This window comes from Peromyscus leucopus, chromosome 20 (genome assembly GCF_004664715.2).
Source record: "Peromyscus leucopus breed LL Stock chromosome 20, UCI_PerLeu_2.1, whole genome shotgun sequence".
Taxonomy (NCBI): domain Eukaryota; kingdom Metazoa; phylum Chordata; class Mammalia; order Rodentia; family Cricetidae; genus Peromyscus; species Peromyscus leucopus.
Window position 1 is genome coordinate 40,367,525 of NC_051080.1, and position 24,651 is coordinate 40,392,175.

General features: G+C 43.5%; 1 protein-coding gene across 2 annotated transcripts in view; it reads left to right on the forward strand.

Annotated features, from left to right (window-relative positions):
- Positions 1 to 17,817, forward strand: part of Ptdss1 (phosphatidylserine synthase 1) — a 71,132-nt gene extending 53,315 nt beyond the window's left edge. Inside the window, exons 10-13 of one of the 2 annotated variants that reach the window (XM_028893768.2) lie at positions 4,761 to 4,860; positions 11,466 to 11,534; positions 12,562 to 12,631; positions 14,201 to 17,817. In XM_028893768.2, the coding sequence (XP_028749601.1) occupies positions 4,761 to 4,860; positions 11,466 to 11,534; positions 12,562 to 12,631; positions 14,201 to 14,310 (349 nt within the window). In that variant the 3' untranslated portion in view covers positions 14,311 to 17,817. The remainder of the gene's footprint in view (positions 1 to 4,760; positions 4,861 to 11,465; positions 11,535 to 12,561; positions 12,632 to 14,200) is intronic. The other variant, XM_028893769.2, reaches the window with a different exon arrangement.
- Positions 17,818 to 24,651: the final 6,834 nt, after the last annotated feature.

Sequence of the window (24,651 nt, forward strand, 5' to 3'; positions counted from 1 at the left end):
ATATGCTAACTTAGATATGTTAGTGGGCTTTTGGGATGCCATTTCGTCCCTTCCAACAGAACCTGGTGGTATTCACTGGGTGACCTCCTACCTTTCTCTGTGGTGTAGTCCCATTGGGGTCTCTGTCTTGGCAGACTGTTGTTAATTGCATTTACCCTCAGGTTATCAGCCACTGAAGCTGTTTCAGGGAGTGCTTCAGCTGCTTTTGTGAGAATCTATTCTATTCCCTTTCTTCAGTAGTAAAAAGGGTATGGAGAATCTGCTGACTGTCATTTCACATGGGGAGATAATTAAATGAGATCGAATCAATTAGAGAAATTAAGGAATCAGGGTTAGTACTGAAAGGGGGGTTCTGATTCTTCTAGAGAATCTTGTAGAGATCTGTAGTGGAGAAAGGGACATACAAGTAGTGATTTTTAGTGAAAAGCTATAGAGGAGCAAGGACCAAAGGAGATGCCACTCTAGAACCAGAATTGGAGGAGGAGTCAGGAGGGCTATATTGGGACCCCTGGCTTGTGTGTGGAGGGGAAAAGACATGAGGAGGTAGGGAAGAGCCCGGGGGAGATAGGGGGAGGTAGAGAAGAGCTGGGGGAGGTGGGGAAGAGCTAGGGGGAGGTAGGAGGAGGTAGGGAAGAGCTGGGGGAGAAAAGATAGGGAGGTAGGGAAGAACTAGGTAGTGGGGTAGGAGTAGATGTGGATGGGGGGCAGAGTGAGGCTATGATGGTAGGACTGGGGCGATAAAGGTGGAGGCTGAGGTGAGGAGGGGATCGAGTGGTAAAGTTATATATGGAAGGAGGAGAGATTCTTCCTTCTGCGAATTCTGCAAAAAGGTTTTCAGAGGGCTCCTGCGTCTCTGCTACAGACCCTCAGAGAGCCAATTTGCCAACAATCAGGGATTGGCCACCTTTCCCATTGTGAACCATACAGACCTTCATGAGGGGTGGGAGGTTGGAAGTTGCTTCAGCCCAAGGCAAAAATGTATCAATCCAGTCTGATCTAGGTAGCCATAATTACCAAGGGTGACATCTGAGAATCGAAAGTGCCCTGGTTTGGCCAGTTAACCCCGAATGTGGGCCATTCAGTTTCACAGAATGTTCAGAGGCAACTCTTAGTGAGAGGATAATCATAATTCTCCTTTACTAGAGGGCGCTAAATTTGTCAGAATTCTTTAAAACACAGGTAGAGGGCTGTCAGGCTTATTATCTATTCTGTCTGTTTAGTCACCCCAAGTCCAAATAAGCCGATTAACACAGAAAGTAAAACGACAGAACAGAAACAGTAAACATGAAGCCAAAGACAAGACAAAAAAAAAAATGGGACATGAAACCAGACCTCAGGTGGATGGTGCTACATCTCGCTCTTTGTCCTGGGCGGGAGAATATTGAGGTTCCATTGAACACCCTCACATCCTAGATCAGGATCTCAACAGACCAGACTGTGGCTGACCAGGGAGGCCTCTAGAGGCTTACTGCTTTTCTTGCACAGCAGTTCACTCTGATAGTCCCTGAAACTGAAAGCACGCCTCAGAGTCTTGGAACCTCTCAAGATGTGCACTTCCTGAGGTGACCCTTCAGCCCTGGATTTCTGGAGTGAGGGTCCAGCTTTAGAATTTGGGTGGATGATCTGATCTCGCTGAGGCCTCCAGAAAGTGTTAATCCCATTGGGCAAGGATAAGACCACTACCACAATTTTGAGCCAGATTTGAAGCAAGCTTGGTTTTTATTGGGGTGCACACAAGAACTGGCTAGCAACTCCTCCTGAGTCCAGTTAAAGAGACCAGGCCTTAGTCTATTTCTTGAGCCCCTTTTAAGGAGTAAAATTATGAGTAGTTGCAAAACAGGTTTACAGAATAGAGATGATGGAGCAATAAGAAAATAGAGAAAAATCTCAAAACCACATATGGTCTCCATGTGGAGGGGGGTAAGGAGGGTCAGGGTATTTTCAAAAAACAAGTTAAGGTCATAGGTTGGGGCATGTCAGGCTCCAGGGAACAGACTTAAAAGCAGTAACTCAGCTTTTATGGTAAATGGGAACTTATTTTTAACAATACAGCATAATGGTTCCTTCCTTAAAATGGAGTCAGGCAAGTTCCTCAACTCAGCTGTCACTTTCTTATTGAGATGTGTCCATGTATACAGATAATGGCATAACTGAGGCTTCTTATGTCCTGGAGATGCTGGTGTTCAGAAAAATCTGTAGGTCTTTATGAAACCCGTTGAGTAGATCCTGATCAGCATTTAAGTAGAGGACTAGAGAGATGGCTCAGTTGTTGCTGGCCACTCTTTCAGAGGACTTCAGTTTGTTTCTTATCACCTACACTAGCTCATGACCAACTTGTAACTCTAGTCCCAGGGAATCCAATGCCCTTTTCTGGTCTCCACAGGCACAGACATACATGCAGGCAAAACACCTATACATATAAAACAAAAATGAAGGAAAAATGAAGCAGAATGGAAAACCATCAAAGTAGGTGTCAAAGGACATATTACAGTTTAGTTAAAGATTTTAATTGCTCTTATTTTCTAGAATTGGGGAACACTTATTCTGTAAAGTAGGACAGATACTCCGATAAACTGAGGAGTATGTAAGTCCATTTTAATGGAGATTAAAGGGTGGGGAGAAAGCAGAAACAAAGAATAGAAAGATTATCACAGAATTATGCTCCTTTAAGATAAAGATAAAGAAACAGAAGCATAGACAGATAATTTACTGCTGGTATTAGGTTGCTTCAACTTACTTCCTTATAGGGTTAGATAGAAAGAACTTCTTTATGCCTATGAAATTGGCCTGTTTGGCACATAGTGTATTTTTGTAATCTCTAATCCCAGTTTCTTAAATCAGATAAATACTTTGGTTTCTGCTTGGTGACAGAAACTTCTTTGGTTTGAGTGACTCCATCCTGACTTTTAGCCTGCTCTGACCTGAGGCAAGAGTTGTTGAAAACAACTGACCTACTGTACTTTTTATTTAATGAGGGTTGCAATTAATTTATGAGGCTTTTGTTTAAATGGTGTGGGGGGGGGAGGAGAGGAGAGGAGAGGAGAGGAGAATGAATTGGAAATGCTTTGTTACCAACTCTACTCAGCTAGTCCTGTGCTGTGACCACATGACTGAGAAAGCATCTTGAAGGAGAAGGGGTTTCCTCTAGCTCACACTTTGAGGATGCAGCCTGTCATGATGGGGAAGGCAGGGAGTAGAACATGTCAAGGCAGCAAGCGATCACGTCTCTATGGACTGGGAAGCAGAAAGAAGACATGAAGTGGAGCTATCTAAAAACCTCAGAGGTCCACTTCCTCCAGTGAGCTCCATCTCCTAAAGGTTCCATATTCTAAAACAGCACTACCAGCTAGAGACCAAGTATTAATATATGAAACACAAGCTTCTTGAGGGGACATTTTACATGTAAACCATAACACCATGCTTTTGAAAAGGGACTCAAATCGGAATGAACAATCGGAATCTAGTACTATGCTTAGGATATTTTGATGACTGAAGTGAAGATACTCACACTTGTGCCCTGACACTTGTGTCAGCTTCGTTTTTTGTTGTCCCAGCACAAGAGTGACTCTGTGACTCTTACCAGCACCACAGGCTCAAGCTGTAAAAGGCAGCTGCCATCTAGTGTTAAATCATGGCCTAGACTCCAAGATTGCAATACTAAGTCTTTTGTAAGGATTTATGAGTTTAAATGATGCTTAAGCAGTGGCTTTTAAGGAGGTGGTAATTAAGGAGCAGTGGTCTCCAATAATTCCAGATGGCTACAATTTAACTTTGGGTGCATACAGAGAAAAAGAAAGTCCCAAGCTCTAGAAGATAGTATCAAAAATACTTTCTGCTAATTTTTTATGATTTTCTGAAATGGGCCTAATTACAAATACTCTGTTGTTTAGAACCAGCCATGTATCTGATGATGGCTGTGATTTTTGTCTGCCTGTGGACAGAGGATTAAGGTCCTCACACACCAATGATTGACTATCTGGATTCTGTTCCAAGCGTAGACTCTCTAACGTGGAATTATTCAACATTGTATTCTTCGACCATCTTTCTAGCCCAACTCATAACCCTTACCTCATCCATTCTTATCTCCAACCTCTGAGCCTTAATAAAGGCCTAATACTTTTCTTTAATGTTTTAATTAAATGGAACTCATGAATTATTTGCATGCGTGTTAACATTTTTTTGTTCTTAGCAAAATTGCTTAAGAGAGGATAAAAGGATTATATTGTCAGTAAAATAAAGGCTATTTAGTCATGAGACTCTTGAAAGACTAGGAGGGAATATGGTTGATGCCTTCAAGTATTGACAGACTCCATTAGAGGACTCTAATGCTACCTGTATATGCCAAAGGTTATGAGAAGACAGCAGATGAAGGGTAGAGGAGGCAGTCTCTAGCCCATAACAACCAGCCTGTAGCAGCTGAACTCTGACCAGAAAACTGAACCAACTCGCAAAGATAGTGGATTCTCTGTGCTTCAGAAGGTCTCCAAGTTGGCTTGAGGGTCCACTCTCAGGTGATGATGTGTGTTCCTAGATAGTAAAAACAAGTGAGTCAAGATTTTAGAGAATAGAAAAGGAGAAAAATGTTTCCAGAAAAAGTGTGGTAGGAAAGAACTATGTCATTTTGTAGAGGACCTGCTTCCAGTGTCTGAAGCAGGAATCTTGACCATCGGCTTTGGGACTCATCTGTTGCATGTTTCTGGCAATGAATACGCTCTAGTAAGGTGAACTAACATTGAAACTCTTGCTCCTTGTTTGCTTAGGGTCATTGGTTTCCTGGAGGCTATTGTTTGCATAAAATTTGGACAAGATCTCTTCTCTAAGACCCAGATACTCTACGTTGTATTTTGGCTTCTTTGTGTGGTAAGTCATTACTCTCACACCCCAGAATGTTAGCAGAACTTCCTAGCTATCTTTAAGGAAACTGAAATACAAAAATAAGATTCTCTTGTACACTAAGTTTCCTTAGAAGTTCAGAGGCATTTTCTTAATAACTTAAGATTGGGCACTAGTCTAAAAGTTTGACTAAAATACAGCCATACAGCAGCTTAATTGGGTCACCTTGGCCATTTCCAAATAGATGCCCTCAGCAGGTACACCACCTATGTGATTTCTTTGCTTCTGGGAATGTGTCTACATGAGGTGAACTAGTAAGGACTTTGAGGAAGCAACAAGTACATTTTCCATGCCCTCTCCTTCATCCTATCACTGTGACTTTTATAGTATAACATACATGGGTTTATATACAACTTGGCATCACAGAGTAGGTTTTGGAAGCAATCAGACCACAGGTGTTCTGCTTTGTAGGCCACACTTCTACCCCAGAGAGGGACCTACTCTGAAGAGAAGAGTTTAGTGGGGAGTCAACCTAGAGCTCCAGCCTTTTTTTTTTTTTTTTTTTTTTTCCGAGACAGGGTTTCTCTGTGTAGCTTTGCGACTTTCCTGGGACTCACTTGGTAGCCCAGGCTGGCCTCGAACTCACAGAGATCCGCCTGGCTCTGCCTCCCAAGTGCTGGGATTAAAGACGCGCGCCAACACCACCCAGCCGAGCTCCATCCTTTTATTTCTGTCCTTTACTCTCACCTCTGAAACTGAAATATTGGAATGTTGGCTAGCTTGATTATATTCGGGTCTTGTGCAGAAACCACGCCTGCTGTGAGTTCATGAGAGCAGTGGTCTATCATGTCCAGAGACACTGTTTCATTCATGCTTCCCTGAACTTAGACTTCACGTTTTTATAATTTCTTTGAATTGCTGCCCACCCATCCCAAGTAGTTGTCATACTTGTCAAGTCTCTTTTGCTCTATAGCATTCCTTATGTCTCTAGCTCATCCTCCCTTGCTGTTTAAGGGAGAAAGCAGCTCTTCTGTCCTATAGATTTTCTTACTGTCTTTCCAATTTCATCCTCTCCTGTAATTAAACATGTTTTTGATTTTCCATAAGGTATTTTTGCTTTGTTTTGTTTGTTATTTTTGCAATGTCTGTTTTTAGGGTTGTAGGTTTGAAATGCCAACTACACCAGCACCTTTCACCAGCTCCTTGATCTTGAGCAGTAACAGGGAATGAGTATCTCCAACGTAATTAAAGTACAGAATTAATAATTAATTAAAGTACAGAATTAATTATTTTTTTCTATCCTAGAAAGATTAGAAGAAAGAGTTGGTGTATTCGGTGTATGTGATATTTTGTTTCTGATTTTCTTGGATTGTTCTCTGACATGGTCACTTCAGGTTTGGACTGGAATATGATCTGCTGCATGGGTAGAGGGCTGCTTACCTTACCTGCTACAGGAGAGCCATGGGACCACAGCAGGATAAGCCAGAGTGCCCCCCAGATATGGTAGAGGATACTTCTTACCACAGTACATCATGAGCAGGTCACACACGAGCAGGTCATACATGGCTGTTCTAGTCCTAACCCATGTAATGGAATTGATTTTGTTTATATCCTCCTTTCACAATATTGAACTTTGTGAGTATAAAGAAGTTTAATCATCCTTTTGCCATCATTGTCATGAGCACAGAACCTGGCATATAGGAATCTCAGCAAGGATGTAAAGAATGAGTTGGAGAGGCAGAGACTACAGATATCCAGGCCAAGGGATCAGCTTGTACAGACATGGGACTGTGAGAGCAAAGAGGGAACACTGGAGAGGATAGGAGTTGCCTGTATAGGAAGGGCTGTGCATACTTATAGTTGGGTCTTCTAGGAGTTGTAAGTAGTCTGATTTTTGTCACAGAGAAGCACTGTGCAGGATGGGGTCTCTAGGAAGAATGTTAGAGTATGTTGTTTGGTCCTAATTGACAAGTGACAGGTAGAAGCAAAGCAGAGTCATTGGAGGGCAAGGAAAGGGCTAGCTAGGTTTGTTAGTTGTTCTAGAGATGTTTGCATAGGACACTTGCCCTGTTATTACACAGAATGGACTTGAAGATAACTCTGGTGTTTCTAGACTGTGGTAGTAACAGGGCACATGAGAGCAGCCTATAGCAGTTCTGAGTTGAGGTTAAATTTTTAGATGAAGATATCCTATCTCATCATCTGCCTCACTGAATTCTTCATCTGCTCAGTAACATTGGATAAGGCTTGCTCAGGGGTGACCTGACGCAAGATGTCCCTATGTAGGACCAGGAGAAGCCATAAGATTATAGGAAGAGTTAGAAGACACCCAATAGGGACTTGAGATGCTGGCCAAAGATGGGATTCCATGGAGCAGCTGGATTTAAGAGGCCAAGTAGGGCTTTTGTGACAGCCATAAGATGACAGTGAGACTCTGAAGAGGGCAGAGTCCCTGACTGACATGATCAGGCATGATACATGGAGAGGACTCTGTGTAAGATGAATCTTAAAAGGTCTTATTAATAAAAAAAAACCCAGAGCTAGATATTGGGATGAAAACTGAGAGATCAGAGAAGCAGAAAGAAGCCAGCCACGTTTACTGCTAGGAAATCCTCAGTCAAAGAGAGAGCCACTTGTTGTATACTCATGCCTCTCTCTACCCAGCTTCCCTTTTTTGACCAGCTCTGTCACTTCCTGTCTGTCTGTACAGACCTCCAGACCTCTATGGCTAACTAGTGCTGGGAATTAAAGGTGTGTGCCACCACACCTGGCTCTGTTCCCAGTGTAGCCTTGAACTCACAGAGATCCCGATGAATCCCTGCCTCCTGAATGCTAGGATTAAAGGAATGTGCTACCATTGCCTGACTTCTATGTTTAATATAGTAGCTGGCTTTTTCCTCTGATCCCCAGATAAGGTTTATTGTGGTACACAAATAAAATATCACCATAACTCAGCTTGAAAAGAGGCCACTGAACTGATCAGCTTCCATTCTTGTAACAAATACCTGAAGTCAGTTCAAAGAGAAAGGTTTATTTTGGCTCAAGGTTTATTGAAGCCCCCCTCTTCAAGGGGGGCTTCAATCTACAATCATTTATCTCCATAGCATTAGCCCAGTAAGAACAAAGCATGCTTGTGTGATAGCCGGATGTGAAAGAAAAGACTTTGGCATGATCCTTTATATCAGCAACATTTGCTGAGTATCCTCTGAAGTCAGTGTCCTCCTAAGATCCCAAAAGAAAAGAGTCTCAGCACTCCCTTTGGCACCCCCTTCTTTACCAAGGACATTGTAATACAGACATGGTAACAAGAGAACATGAAATCCAATCCATATGCTAACTAGCAGGTCTCTACACGATGGAATTTTACAGAATGGGAAGGAGAGACTCATCAGCATTTTTCAGAGAAGCCACCTACGACCTCAGACCTTCTACTGGGCTAAAACCTTCTACTGGGCTCTGCTGTTTAGAGGTTCCTACCACCTCCCAGTTGCAGCAAACTGTGAACCAAGGCTACCATGGACCTCTGGGAGACATTCAAGACCCAAAGCATAGCAAGTCCCTGCTGCTGCCTTGTGCGTTTCACAACCAAAAAGAATGGAAACAAGATCCCAACACTTTTCATACCATGGCCTTTATTAAAGAGCAAGACTGATCTCCTTCTCAGAAGTGAGACAATCATTATTCAATAAGAGAGCAGTAGGTTACACCGTGCCTACCATTGTACTCAAGAAACAAAGACCCCAATTCTTTCCTTTGCTTGGCAAGGCATCACATACAGAATTTGAGATTAATATGAAGCAAGCATCTCATGTGCTGCCTAATAAGGTTGTTGAATAGCCATCATACATTTTAATGTTTATTACCATATTGTAAAGCCAAGGTGGATTCTGCATGCTCACTACTGCCACATCCATGGGCACAGACTGCCTGGCTTTCATCCCACAGAGTTTTCAGTTCTCCCTCCCTCATCTCTCTTTAAACAAAATCCATGCAATTACTATTTTAAATCCAGACCTTGACATTTTAAGTGGACATTTGCCTGGATTTCCACAGGTATGATTGCAAATCCATAAATTACAAGCTTTTGTCTCCTGAACCAAGTAGAAAATGGGCCTCTTTTACCTAGGTAAAGTGGTACATTTGGCAACCACATTAGGCCCTTTGTGTGGTGATCGTGATGATGAGCACGTTTCTTTTGCCACCTGCCTGTATTTTCCTGGTCCTTCTGTGAAGCCAGCTGTCTGCTGATTCCTGTTGGAGAAAGCCCCAGCTGCAGCCGGACTGCACAGGCTTGGAGATGAGAAAGGAAAGAATCTGACCTCTGGTGGTCATAATCTGCAATGGCAGGCCAGTGGCGGCATTACCTTCCTTCTCCCAGGCTCATTCCATAGCCAGTACTTTGGGAAGAGGTGCCTAAGCTCCCCCTCCCAGTGTGAAGTTTAGGACATCCTGCTGTGCCCTTGTAACACCTAACACAATGGAGGCTCACACACACATGATACATTTCTACTTGTGGCTATTCTTTCCCTTCCATGAAAAATGGCAAATTTAATGTTGATGTATGTTATAAAATTTGGACAAGTATTAGAATATGCTGGAGGTTAGAAGCCATTTACATTTTGTAACTGTAATATATTCATTCATTGCATAGTTCTTGTTGTGAGGGAGTGTGAACTTCTCTTTAAAACTCCACATGTAGAGACCTGCTGGTTTGCATATGGATTGGGTTTCATGTTCTTTTGTCACCATGCCTCTGTCCCAGCCTCCTTGGTAAAGAAGTGGGCAGCTAGCCGGAGCACTGAGATTCTTTTCTTTTGGGTTCTTAGGAGAACGCTGACTTCAGAGACACTTAGCAAGTTGAGGACATGAAGGAATGGGCCAGAACTTAGGCTCCAGGCTATAGGGATAGGCTCACAATTCTGCTGCTCTTGTCTGTCTGCTGTTCTGTGAGGCATTGTTTTTCTCAGTGGATGGAGGAGCTCCACAGAAGGATGGTGATAGGAAGTTATAAAGACATAAAACCAGTATCTGACTAGAGATCAATAACCTCTTTAAAACTAGGACCTGGTCTGTTCCAGTTTTTCCCCATGTCACCCAAGTCCCTGGAAGCCATTCACTGCTATTTTTCCTCTTCTGTTAAGTGGGAAGATAAAGAATCTCTAGAGTGGCCTTCTAGATCTAAAGCTCTGATTCTCAGAAAGAAGTAAAATTATTCTCTCAGGAAGAGAAAGTCCCACCACGATTTCATACTGGTCCCCATGGTTAGGATGAGATGATAGGTAGCGATGTACCCAAGTGTCTATAGGAAATAGTGTGAACTCTGGGTATTAGGGATGGCTTAGTATAAAGTGTTCTTGAGAATGCTGTTTTGTTTGATTGCTTTTGTTTACTTCACTCACTCTTTCTGGCCCCTCCTTTCCCCCTCATACCCCCTTTCTGCTGACCCTCTTGTTCCCTCTGCCCTTTGCTACTCAGTCTGGGCAGCCAAAGACTTTTCCTAAACCTGTTTTTTTTGGCACATTTTGAAATTTTAGATTCTCACTATCCATGAGAGATGGGTTTCATGCCCCACCTCTGGGATACAAAAATCCACTAGCTATCAAGTCCTACATTCTTGTTGACATTGTGCTTGCATAGTGTATGCATGTCCTCCTGTAGCATTTAAAGCTTATGTATATAAAACATAAATACTGTGTAACTTGTTTTTTAGGGAAGGATGATGAGCATTTTAAAATCTTTATTTTGGTACAAATACATTTTTGTTCCCTCAAAAATTTCTAAGCCAGTTTGTCGACTCTGAGGATGGGAAGCATCTGCATGCAGTGGGCCAATTGTCTATACTGTTTTCCTTACACTGAAGTTTAAGGTGTGATACTGGCTTCTGGGCAGCCACTCATCTCATGCAGGTTGTTACCAAGTATTTTCAGTCTCTTTGTTTTTCTGTCCACAAAAGCAACAGCAGCAGGGGTCAGAGTGGAGCAACTGCCTCTGAAAAGCCAGGGCGGTGAGCTCAGCAGGGCCCTCTTGCTCAGTCCTCCCTGATGCCTTCCCAGGCATTGTTAAATGAACTTTTCTGTCCAGAAGTTCTCTTTTTTAAGCTGAGTTTGTGGCCTTCTTAGCAGTGGATGCCAGGTAGATCCATTTGTCTGGTCTCACCATAGCCCTTCTTACAAATGGAGTATCTATGACCTGCCCAACCAGTCCACCAAACCCGTTCCTGCTCATCTCTGACTGTCCCATCTCAGCCACATCCAACCGTTTTTTTTTTTTTTTTTTTTTTTTTTTTTTTTTTTTTTTTTTGTGTGTGTGTGTGTGTGTGTTTGTTTGTTTGTTTTGTTTTTCGAGACAGGGTTTCTCTGTGTAGCTTTGCGCCTTTTCCTGGAACTCACTTGGTAGCCCAGGCTGGCCTCGAACTCACAGAGATCCGCCTGGCTCTGCCTCCCAAGTGCTGGGATTAAAGGCGTGCGCCAACACCGCCCGGCCATCCAACCGTTTTGAAGCCTTGTCCTGAAGACAGATGGCAGAAAGGCGCTGAGCTATCTTCTGGACTCTCCCAGGATCCCAGTTTCTGGGAAGTGAAGTGTGTGTGCACTGTCATTTATAAAGGGGCTTTGTGTCTTTTTGTCTTCCAGGCCTTCACCACGTTCCTGTGTCTGTACGGCATGGTTTGGTATGCAGAGCACTATGGCCACCGGGAAAAGGTAGAGCAGAAACAGAGGTGGCCTCCATTTAAAAGACCCAGCGGGTAGCGCAAACACGCAGAGGGGAAGAGATAGCATAGCAGTTTAGGGAGTGATGCCAGTCCTGCCGTACAGGAACTTAACATGTCAGAGGTGCCCTGTGACACAGCTGTGCTTGCTTGTGGCTGGCCTGGTCAGTATCTGTATCCTCCTTTTGCAAGGGCTTTAAATCTTGGTTATTTAAATAAAATTTTAAAAATTAGCTAAAACAAGTGTAGAAGTGGGAAACCCCTGAACCCATTCTCAAGGTTGTCTTATATTCTGGCTCTTTTGCCTTTTCAGACCTTTTTATATGTCCTACTCCAGGCTTCCCACCTGTATTGCCTGTTTCTTACAGTCAAAGTAGAGAATGGTTTGAGTGCATTTTAACACTAGAGTAATTCTGGGGATTATTGTGTTTGGTGTGTGTGTGTGTGTGTGTGTGTGATGTGTGGGCTTGTTTATGTGTGTAGGAGGGTGTCAGGGAGGATGCAGGTGGGGGAAACTTTTATGTGCAGGCCAGAGGCTAACTTCAGATATCATTCCTCTCTGTGTACTTGTCCATTGTTATTTTTTTTATTTTTATTTTTTAGCAGTCCCTCTCACTGATTATGATAAGCATGAGCCACTGTGCCAGGCTCTTTGATTTAGGTTCTGGAGATTGAACTTAACACTTTACTGACTGAGCTATATCTCCAGTCCTGTCTTTGTTTAAATAAAGATAATGCTGTCATCCTTCATTCATAACTTTGAGCTTGGCTATCTGTATATGTATGTGATATCATGATCAAATCTAGGCCCTTGCCCATGCTGTATCCCAGCCTCAGAGCTAATGCTTTCTAGAAGGTTGATTCTGTGTGTTCTGGCAGGAGATCACAGGCTTTCTAGCTGAGAAATACAGGGTGAACCTTTTCACACTTAGCCTGGGCTCTCCCTCCCCTTTTTCCATCCTGCCATTCTTCTCAGGACTGACCTAAAGTTTACCCATTAAACCTGTGTCTCTCTCTAGACCTATTCAGAGTGTGAAGATGGCACTTACAGTCCAGAGATCTCCTGGCACCATGGGAAAGGCTCAAAAGGTAACAACTGTCTTGCTCACTGTTTAAAGCTTTATTGAGTCCTCTGAACCTCAGACCTACTGTGGAGACTTAGGGTCAGTGTTCATCCTCTGAGCTTCAGTAGAGACTCAACCTACTTATCACATCTTTCCTGTCTACTAAGAAACACACGGTTCTCCAAAATCTAGCCAGAAGCTTGCCTTGTGAGATGAGGCTACAAACTGGGTTCTGCTTTCCTCAGGCAGGAAGTTCTACACTGCCTCAAGCCCCATGGTGGGAGCACTCCCCGTCTTGGCTTTTATAGTGGGTGAAAATGCTCAGAGAGTGCTGTGTGCCCCTGAGAGAAGGCCTTTCAGAAGAGGTTGCTGAATGTGATGGTTTTTGTTCTGGAAGCAGAGCTGTGTGAATGGGACCCTCAGCTAGCCTCTCTCTGGGAAGCATTTTGTAATGATCTAGGGTGACTTGGTTATTTGAAAAATTTAAATTTATGGAGCATTGACAGTGAAGAGGCTTCGCTGGCCAGTACTTTTCAGTTCTTGTCAAAACCAAGAAGCATGGCTGAGGGAGCAAACCGTGAGTCTGAGAGACTGAGCTCGATGTGGCCTGTGGTAAGGAAGACTTGGGAGTTCTTTAGAAATTGTGCCGAGAGGTGACCCTGGGGAGCTGGTGGCTAGGAACTCTGCTTAGTTCTCTGCCACCCTGTAGACTGTTGTCATGTGTGGGCAAAGGGAGTCATCAGACTGACCTCATCTGGTTCCATCCAGTTGCATATCAGCCCTGGGCACTCTTGGTTTTCCAGTAGAAAGGATTCATGAGTGGAAGAGATACCGCTTATGAAGAATAGTTTTAAAAAAAAAAATCAGAAAATTTTGGACTGTGACAAATGATACTTAGAATGAAGACAAGACTCTGGGTCTTTGGGGAGTGGGAGTAAATGGCTGTCTTTGGTAGATATTTCTCATGAAACTGAACCAGAACTCTGTGGGAGAGAGGGAGTTTATGCTTAGCCACTGCTGTAGAGACTGGCCACAGGCCCTATCAGAGGAAAGAGTCAGCCCAATGTTACAATGTCACCTCAGGCTCCCACTCATGAGCAGCAGAATTGTAAAGATGTTGACCTTTCTGCTCATAGTCTTAATTTTATGAAGTCAAGAATCTGTTCCAACTGAGAGCTTACAAAGCCTGTTTAACAGTTCACTGTGTACAGCTTGGGGAATCGGTACTGTTGTGAGCATAGGATGGATATGGATGTCGTCTCTTGTTTGTGCTCTCATTTGTGCTCACCCTTCTGGTCTTCATGACTGTGCTGTGTCCAGTCTATTTTACATACTGCCAGAGTAAAAATTCCTCAGGGCCCAGGTCTTATGGTGCATTTGCCTTGTATACATGAGGCACAGCCAGACTGTCAGGTTCACGTGGCCTTAATTTATCAATGAGGCCACTAGAGGGAGAGCAAGTGTCAGTGTTGGGTAAGAGCTGGCTTCTAGATGGCAGGCTAGGGCAGGCTAGAAAGGGAGAACCACAGATCCCAGAAGCCAGCCGCAAAGTGCAAAGGCCCCCGGTGATGATGTGTTGGCTTCCTTTGGGCAGGTTCTGAAGACAGCCCACCCAAGCATTCAAGCAACAGTGAAAGCCATTCTTCCAGAAGAAGGAACCGGCATTCCAAGTCCAAAGTCACCAATGGAGTTGGAAAGAAATGAAGAAGCCTAGTTAATGTCAGATGTTCCAGAGAGTGCTTAGACCTGAGAGGGCAACAGAACATCTTCGGGTCTTCCTATGTGGAGATCAAAATGTACAGAACATACAGAAGGAACAGAGGGGGCTTTGGGGATCAAGATTTGAGATTATAAGTCTTGGCTTCCATAGCCCTGAACACACATTAGGCTGGTCATGACTTGGGGTTCTTTGCCAACAGGAGGTGTCTCCTAACTTCAGCACATGGCCTGTGGTTGCTGGTAGCTATATAGTGTGCTGGTAGGACAGGATAGCTGTTTGTTCCTGCTTGCCAGCAATGGCTCTGTGTTCATGTGTCTTGTGGACGCTGTATAAATATCTTCATTCAGATGATTTAACCAATTGGTTAATGAACTGCTCACTGGGTTTTATTTTTATGAATCTGCCTTTCCATTTGATTGATTGTTTAAGTTCAGTTTGCTTTTCCATCTTTTACTTCCTGTTGTCAAGTTAGAGTGCTTAAAAGCTTCCAGAATCCATTGCTGAAATTAGGGTTCCTTCTAGAGAAACAAAGAGTGGGGGGAGCTTTTGTGTCCCTGCTTAGCATACTCAGTCCCTAGCCACATGACATATGATCAGCAGCCTAAGTTTGAAGGAGGCTGGCTGCTTGCACTGGAGTCTCAGATTGGAACCTGTTCCATTCCCAACGCTGTTTGTCCAGACTGAGTGCACAAAAGCAACCCTGCCCGAGGAGCTGGGGCACTGCAGCTCCGCTCCTGCCAGGTGCCTTTCCCATGGGCTTGGTTTTCCTTCTATGGTTTGTTGCCTACTTTGTCTTTCTGTCTCATGTGAGGTGCTAGTGAGTATTAATTAACTTTCATCTGTGCCATGTTCTCCTAGAACATTCTCCCACCGTGGATCCTTGTTTTAAATAAACCAGTTCACACAAAAGACTCCTCAAATATCTGTCTGTTAGAATGACATTTCTTCGTTATCTTTTTGGTCTTTCAACTGTTTATAAGCAAGCTTGTATTTTACAATTGACTTTAGGATAATACATATGTATATGTGTTCTATATGCTGAAGAGAAAAAAGAAACATTATTTTTAAAGGGCTTATGATATATGTCCTAGTCTGAATCTTCCAGAGTAATCCACAAGAAGTGGAAGTGTAGCCATTGTCTGTTACTATGGTCATGCTGACCAAATTGGATTTTCTTCTTCAAACAAGTGGCCTGTACACATACAAACTTACTAGCCCTTTCCCTTATTTCCTGGAGCACAATGATTTCTGCGTCTTTGCTGTCTTAAAGGAAATCTTTGAACTATAGAAGTTATATTTTCCTTCTTTGAAAAAAAGAATTCTCAGATGAGAGGGTTAAATGAATCATGAACAGCCAAGGTCACAGTTAGTGCCCTGAGTGACCACTTGATCTAGAGCTACCTACAGACATGCCTCTTCAGCCAGACTGTTCTGAGAAGATCAGCAGCAGCAGCTAGCCCACACTGGGAATCCAGGACAGGTCATAGCTCTCAGCTTCCTCACCGTGTCCCATGATTGTGTTTAAAGGGGGGCAGAGCAGTGCATGCTGCATATACTACCTGTCATTCCCCATTCCTTCTTTCATAGTTCTGGAATTGAACCCAGGACCTCTTGTGTGCTAGACAAGAGCTCTGCCTCTGAGCTTTGGCCTTTCCTCACATTCCATCAAACAAGCTTTTATGAATGTAGTTATGACTTTAAAACATCCCTCTGCTTTGCAGATTGGTGAGTTTGTTTTGTTTCTGTGCAATTTTGGTGAGCCCCAAAATTTGTATCCCTCTTATAGGTTCTATGCCATGCCATTGAGGGTTTCCAAGGTCCTTCTCCAGAAGAGCTGGGTCTTGTGCTGAAGGACTCATGTAGTGGGTGGCCCAGCCCCTCTGAAGGGGCACAGCCCATCTTCTACAACCAGACAGTTAAGTGCCTGTGGAGTTGATGGTGAATTTGACATTGCTGTGGTGTGCGTAAGAACCAAAGCACACATGAGTTAATGTTTCCTCTCTGGCTTTGTAGGAAGCAGCTAGGAAAGCATTAAGTTCAGACTTTCTATTTCCCCTTTGAGTAAGTGCTCTTAGCTGCTGTAATGACCAAACCAACACTTTCCGTGGCTGTGTTACCATTACTCCTCCACACCATACCACTGGTCCTGGCCTACATTTCCAGGTTGATGGAAGTAGAACACATGTTCCAGAGGCATCCTTCAGTGGGTGGTGACTTTAAGTCACCTCATGACCCCTTTGGCAGATTGCTGTCTTTAAAGATACCACTATTGAGGGTATAAAGCAGGAGGAAATTTTTTGTGTCTTTCTCCCTAATTCACACTGCACTGAGTGTCAGACTCTCTTTCCTTTTCATCATCCTTGGACCTTACAGGTCTCTGCCTTCCCTCTTGTTCCTTTCACCATTCATAAAGAAGCCTTGACCACCTGCTCTCCCACCCATGCTCAGATGTTTCACTGCCCTGTTGAGCATTTTGATGATACCCAGCATATGGTAAATGCCAGTCTTCACTGGGACTGCCCTGGAAATCAGGTTCTCACCCAAGAAAATAAAATTGCTTACATCAGTCCCAGTCTTCTTAGTCCCTACTCAGAAGCCACTTACCTCAGAGCATCCTGAGAAATGATACCTGCTTTGTTAAGGCCTGCATTTTAGAATTGGATTTATAGAATGTTTGGGTTACATTTCAAAGCCCTGACAGAGTGACTAATTGGGAGGCTGGGTAGAGAAGGGAAGGCTTACTACTGGATGAGAAGCAAGAAGTGGGGCCTTTGGGAGCAGACTGAGTGTGTCCTTTAAACACTGTGTTTAACATCCATTGGCTGTGCCCAGGGACTGTCATAGGACTGCTGGGCATATCACAGTGTTGACCAGGTGAGTGTGACTTAACATCCAGAAATCCACAGGTGGACTATTGTGCCTCTATATTTCCTATTTCTCTGATGGAGAAAGGCCTCTGGTTCCTGCATCTCACCACCCAATGGAACACCTCTTTATGTGTATGCATGTTTCCATGATTACATTTGAGATTTGGTTCTTTGCAGTCAGTATTGGAGTGACTGATACTGATGGGCCACAATCTTACTGCTCATCCGTAATTAAAGATGTGATTTTTATATCTTTTATTCTGAACTTTATGGTAAGATGGTCACAGGTAAAGCTGTAATATTTTTTTTAGTTTTGCCCTTATGTGAACTTAAAGCAATTTGTTACCATGTATTGATTGTACAAAATAATGGGTTTCATTCTGACATTGTCACGTGTGTGTATACAGTATGCTTTGATCATATTCCCCATTACTCTCTTTTGTCTCCCCTGCCACCCAGATGGCCCCTTTTCTCTTCCCAAATAATTTAAAGGAACTATTATTGTCTACAAAAGAATAAGAAAATAGCTGGACTTGAATTGTTTAGTTTGTAGGCATGCTGAGTTGTAAAATATCTTCCTTGTCTCTGATGTCCACTAAAAATGCCTTTGGTCCACTTTAAAAATGTCACCTGTGGCTTTGTCTACCCTGCTATTACTTTTCTTGCAATGTGTTGGGTGGATTGAAAAAAAAAAGGGGGGAGGGGAGCCCAAGAGTTTTCTATGTAGCCAAGCTGGCCATGAGTTCACAGAAGTCTTCTTATTTCAGCCTTCTGCGTGCTGTGATTATAGGCATGTCCCACCTCACCTGACTTGTTGGGTAGAAATTTAAAGCTTCCTGACCTCTAAGGTGACATATTTTACCACACTCCCACATTGTTCAAAGGTTTACTATGGTCCAAGGTCCAGGTCCTGTCAAGGCTTCATGTAGCTCAGCTTAGCTTACAACTCTTTGTAATCTGGTATCTCAGTATTCATGTTGAAAGCTGGTCTTTTCGTTCAGCGTACCTTACTAGCTAGAGAAGTGGGTGTCAGGCCAGCTTCCTGCCTACAGTCCTAACAAAGACTTCCAGACCCCCAGCATTCTGCCTTCTTATGGCGGAGAAGAGGATATTAGCACATCCCTTTCCCCAGAGCCTAATAAAGACAGAAACATCACTGGGAAAATAGAATTTGCTGGAGGGCTTTGCTGCCCAGCTGAGTCAACCAGCTTGGGGGTCTCCTTAGTTATCTGGACTCATACTTAAATATTGTAGTATGATCATGTGTTAATTACTGCATTTTCTTTGGTACTGAATGTTACATTGCTATTAAAACTATAAGGATTGTGGGCTCCAGTGGCATCCTGAGACAGCAGGAAGGTTTTCTTAATTACAGGCAGGACTTCTGAATGCTCCCTTACTAGAAATATGTACTGTACTCCTGACTTCGCCCACTGGCATAACAAAGGGCTACTTGCATTTGCTGTCACCAGTCTGATTGTTCTATGCCACAGGCTGATGAGGTCCTTTCTAGACAGATGCAACTGGGAAGGACTAAGTTATCTAGTTTGCCTGGATTTTTAGGATTCCCCACCTTCTCAAAGAGTGGAAATACCTAGATCAGCTGCAGGAGGGTAAGTTTTGTAGCACCATAGAGAACAAGTCTTCAAGACAAAGATGCTAGGGACCTCTGAAATAACTTTGGATGTAGCTCTCAAAACCCCTATCTTCCCAACAACCTCCAGAGCACCAGGCTTGCTTTACTTGTACACCAGAGTCATAGCCCTATTCCAGAGGAAAGGTTGTCCCAGATCTTCACATATACGTATGTTCTGTGAGTCCTGTCAGTTCAGTGGTATCTGGCTGTTTTCTGGAATGAGATGGCATGGAGCAGTTGAGCACTTGCCTGCAGGCACTGGGCCAAGAAGGAGCTGTCAGGTCAATCCAGGACCCTAAGGCTCTTGTTCCAGATGTCTGGACATAATGTTTATTTATGTTCCTGTCCTGTTACTCCATCACCTGACAGAGCTTACTTGTCTTTACCCATAGCACTCCTATCCAGTGTCATCGGATAGCAGATGACTGGTGGACAGTCAGATCTTTGGAGGATCACACTCTTTATGTACCCCTCCTCCATTCAAAGGGATTCAGATCTCAGGGCCTCTGGGGTTGCCCTCATTTGAGATGTTGGCTGCAAGAGTGGTACTGGCAATTAGGTTCTATCCACAGCTTTTCCGTCCCTTTGTGCCTATGATCTGAAGTGGGCTAAGATGCCATCCCTAGACATGGTTCTGCCTCTCTACTGGAATTCTTTTTCTGGATCGTTGATGTAGGGTGTCAACCTCCAAGGCAGTTTGTTCCTGTTATTAGCTCCCTCTGCCTGCAGGAATGTGATTTACAATCTGGAGTGGCCCTAAAGCCCTTCCCATCTAAAAAATAGCAAGTATGGGAAAGAATGTAAATTATACATAACAAATTCCTATGGTCAGCAATAATGGGATGGCTGGGGTGGGTTATTTTTTTTAATGAGGGATGCATATGGCTTTAATTTGTAAGGAGCCCACCATATTTTTAGGAAGAACAGATAACAGTGCAATGTCCTGCTGAGATACAGTGTTTTTCCAAAATGAAAAATAGCACTTCTTGGATGACTCACTAAATACTTTGAAGTACCCATTCTACACCGATGGGGAAGGGACAGTAGGTGGCAGTAATATTTGTAGGATTAGTTGTCTGGTGTGAGCACTCCACCCCCCTCCTCCCCCAGCTCCCAAATTTTACTTTCCAGGAGGTTTGGCTAGAATAGTTTTGTTTTCTTCTTTACTAGTTTGTTAGTGGAGATTCTGTTCAAGGATCATACTGCTACTGTAAGCAGGAAAAACAGCCACAAAGTTGTCCTGAAGCATGGTGGGTCAGCTCAGGCTTTGGTTTCACAAGCTGGGCAGCAGTGGCTCTTGACCAGCCAGGAAGGGAGGGAACCACTTGTTGCCATGTGTATTCCTGCTTCTGGGATCATGAGACCACAGAAGCTGGGGTAATGTTGGCTTTACTTATGTTGAGCATTTTCCCATTTAGCCCAGTCTTCTGGTTCAAAGAGGTATGTGAAAGCTGAAAAAACATGCAGAGTTCAAACTTCCCAGGCTACTGTCATAATAGCCCATCTCTGCCAGAGCACCTATTAAAGTCAGCATGCATCTGTTTTTCCTTGGTGTGGTCAGTGACTGCTGACAGCAGAGCAGTGTGCATAATGTGTGTGTGAATATGCTGCTTAAAATTACGAACATACACAGAATATCCCCATAAACACCCATTCACTCACATACCCCCTTGCCTTCCTGACATTTTATTTGAGCCACATTTGATTCATAAAAGGTTAGCCTCAGCTGGAGTGTGAGGTAGCCAGGCCCACATAAGGCATGAAAGAGAAGGACCATTGTGGTCTCCCAAAATGTCTGAGTTAGTGTGTATGTAAATGTGTTGGCCACCCAAATCACCTCAGCTGAGGATCCCTTATTTAGTACCTTCTCTGCTAGAAATTTGTGTTTGTGTATATCTAAAAATTCAACAGGAGGAGAAAAGCCTAACGGTAGTAACAACGGAGAATATGTATGTCAGTCTCATATTTGGTTTATAAGTTAAATGTATGAAGGGAAATGACAGAGAGGCATGGAGATAATGGCTCAGCAGCTAAGAGTACTGGCTACTCTTACAGAGGATCTGTGTTCACCCAGCACCCATATGGTGGCTCACAACCATCTGTAACTCCAGCTGCAGGAGATCAGGTGCCTACTGAGTGCTGTGGCTACCAGGAACACACACAATGTGCAGACATGCATACAGGAAAAACATTCATACACATAAAATTTTCAAAATAACTTTAAAAAATAGAGGGAAATGACATAATCAAAGGCCTGGGACCATGTGGAAAGCTCAGTTAGTAGAATGCTTGCTTCATGAAGACTTAGGTTTGACAAAAGTTGGGTATGGTGATGGATTTGCTTAGTCCCATCACTGCAGGGATGGAGACAGCAGCTCACTCACAAGTCAGTCTGACCGAATTGGTAAGCACCAGGATCAGTTAGAGACCCTGTCTCAAAAAATAAAGATAGAAAGTGATGAAGACACTTGATGTTGCCCTCTGGATTCTACCAGCAGGAACACACAGAAGTTCTGGAATAATGGCTGCTTTAAAATGTGTTGCTGTATAAGTCAACTCACATTTCCACTGGTTTTTCAAACAACAATGCTCTGAACAGCAGAATTACCCTTTAGGTTTTGTTCAACCATGTAAGCATAACTTCTCGTACTCTGCTACACAACTGGCTGACATCATGACACCCAAAATGAGTGTTACAGAGTAAGCCCAAGAATGGAAACAAAAATCTACAGCATTCACTGCCTTCAGTTCCCCATTTCATCTATTTCAGCCCTTGATTTGATTTTTTTTTTAAGTTTCTAAGTTAGTTACAGAGGTAAAGAAAATTCTTAAGTGTCCAGCTAGCTGGTCAGATTGAGAAAGAAAGGGAATATTCCCATTTCCCAAGCTCATTTTGTTGTATTATTAAGTTGCCAGATTTTACTATTGAGTTGCTGCAGTGACTAGCAAGGGCTGCTTTTTGCCAAAATAATATTAAAAAACTAACACTTGAGCTAGGGATGTGACCTGGTTGGTAGAATGTTGGCCTACCGTGCATGAAGCCTTGGTTCAATCCTCCTGCACCACGTAAACCACAGTGTGATGCATGCCCACAGTCTCAACACTTGAAAGGACAAGCAGAAGTTCAAGGTCATCCTTGGCTATATAGTAAGTTTGAGGCTAGCTTGGGTTACATGAGACTGTGCAATTCATGAATAAAAGTGAAAGCTAACAGTCAAGTTGGAAATATAGATCAGTGGTAGCTAGTATGCATGAAAGCCTAGGTTCAAGTCCCACTACTACAACAGTAAAAAATTTAAAGCTAATACTTAGGCTAACCATGTACCAGGAGCTGTGCGTAGTGATTCCCATGGGTCATCTGACTTAGGTTTGAAGAAGTGACTGTAGCTAATTCCATACTGGATTTAGAATCACCATGGAAACAGACTTCTGAATGTGTCTCTGGGGGTGTTACCAGAAAGGTCTGACTAAAGTGAGAAGACCCACTCTGGAGGTAGGCTGTATGTATCCCATGGGCTGAGGTCCTGGACTGAAGACAATGAAAACAAGTAGAGCGCCGTCCCTCATCTCTGCGTCCTCTCCTTGGACACATTGTGACCAAACTGCCTCACATCCCTGCCATTGTGTGTCCCTTCCATGGTGTTCAAAGTAGGAGCCAAAACAACCTTCCTCTAGTTGCTTTTGTCGGGTGTTTTGTTAAAGTAACAAAAGTAACTTTAAAATCAAGGCTGATCTCGTTTCCCTTGGTTGTACAGAAGCCCTTAGTCCTCTAGCCTGGGCACTCAGGCCTGTGTCTGCTCTGAGTTTTGCTTCACTTCCTCAGCTGCCACATTTAACTGTGCCCCTGAGCCCCACATCCTGCGTTTTGGAGGGCCATTTTGCTCATTTTGTTTTCCTATTAGAGTTCAATCAACCATGGAAATTGATAGCCTTTCTTTTACTTCGTGCTAATTAGAAAATACATTAAGCTAGGTGTGGTGGCACATGCCTTTGATTCCAGCACCCAAGAGGCTGAGGCAGCTCTCTCCAGGTTCCAAGCCAGCCATGCCTACATGATAAGACCCCATCTTAAAAAACAACAGCCAACAGAAAAGAAAATACCACAAGGTATCTGTCCGTTGAAGATAACTGGAGACTACTGGTAAGTCCTCAGGGCACGTGCCAGGAACATACCTTCCAGAACAACCCTTCCACCTTAACAGTTTGGATATTTTTGCCAGACCCCAAAGAAGGTCCTGAGTTTCTCCTTTAGCTATGGGTTGATGCATATCTCTCAAAAATTCAGGCTTTGTGGGGCCCTCTACTTTGGGTTTACAACCTTGAGGTCTTTTCTATGGAAAAAAAGATACAAAAAGCTCTTAGGCATAATGTTTCATAAAAAGTAATGCCATGTGGCCTCATTGTTAGGCTACCCCTGGGAATCTTGGAAAAGCCCCCCTTGCCAAAGGAAAGGACTTAAAAGCATTGGTTTCATTAACTTCACAGAAAACCCCCCACTAGCAACTAAAATAACTCACTTCACCTGGTTAGAGTTCAAACAAGCTACATCTTGTATTTTTTCCCTCATAAATTGTGCAAACCCAAGATACCATTGTCCACAGGAAATGTAGTATTCCTTTACCCTCCAGCTTTCTAACCTGCCCAAATTTTCGGAATATGGGTCTGATTATTTGTTCCCCAAGGCCAGCAAACTGACTAGTCCCATCAGCACATTCCCACTCTGAGATGCTCCCATTCTTGCTGGCACAGCAGGAGGCATCAGACAAATGGTCTGCTCTTCCTCCTGGACCAGACTCAGCCCTGTTGCTTATGGAGGCAAATCTGCCATCCAAGCACTCTCTTTCTTTGTGAGGAACCTTCCTTTGGGGTCTTAGTATGTACCCATCACTGTCATGACTTACTCAATCCAAGAAAATACTATAAGGGCTGTTTCCAAAAGGAAGGTGTGACACTTTGTCTTTTTCCTCCCCATTGGTCTGCTGGCAGATCCATCATTTCCCTTCTGGGCTTCTTGCTGATGGGGAATGTGGCTAACAAGTATCTTGCCAGGCCCACAAAACAGAACTGAAAGGTTCTGTGGCTGCAGTCTCCCAGCTTCCAATTTTCTTGTTCCTTCCCCTTGAGCCGGCAGGACTCAAGCCATTAGACCTGATGGTTTATAGAATTCCTGTTCCCATAGAAGTCTCTTTTCTCCTGGCGGGACCAGTAACCACTCTGGTTTTCAGATGGGGACCATGGTAGGGGTTCCAGAACTTAGATGAGCTGCAGAATCTAGGATGCCAGGAGCTGCATCTGCTCTGTATCTAAGGAAGATATTCTCTTGCAAGACTGCTCATTGCTTTAATGAGTACAGAACTCACAAGAAAAGGTGCTTCCACTGGTGGTTGTACCCAAACTGAACTAATTATCTTTCATTTCACTAACTCTCCTGCTGGGACCAGTTTAGTTTAAGGAACTATTTTTGCCTTTGAACACAAATGTTCTTCTTTCTTGCATCTATTTACCACAAGTTTACCAGATAAGTAATAATGGGACACTATTAGTTAAACGTTTCCTTGTGAATAATAATGTGTTTGTTTTGTTTTGTTTTTGAAATGTGATTCCCAGAGAAGACCATTCTCACATGCAACATCCATTTATGAGAGTGTCTATACTACATGGACTCTAAGGTAATGGAGCCAAGGAGAAATCACTCATCTGGCCTCAGGGAGAGGCCAACCCTCCATTCTGCAAGATTACTACCCTGTAATCACCCCCCCAACCCCTACCCCCTGCCCAGTTCCTTATTATGCTGATAGGAACCAGAGGGTTAGGCTGTACTA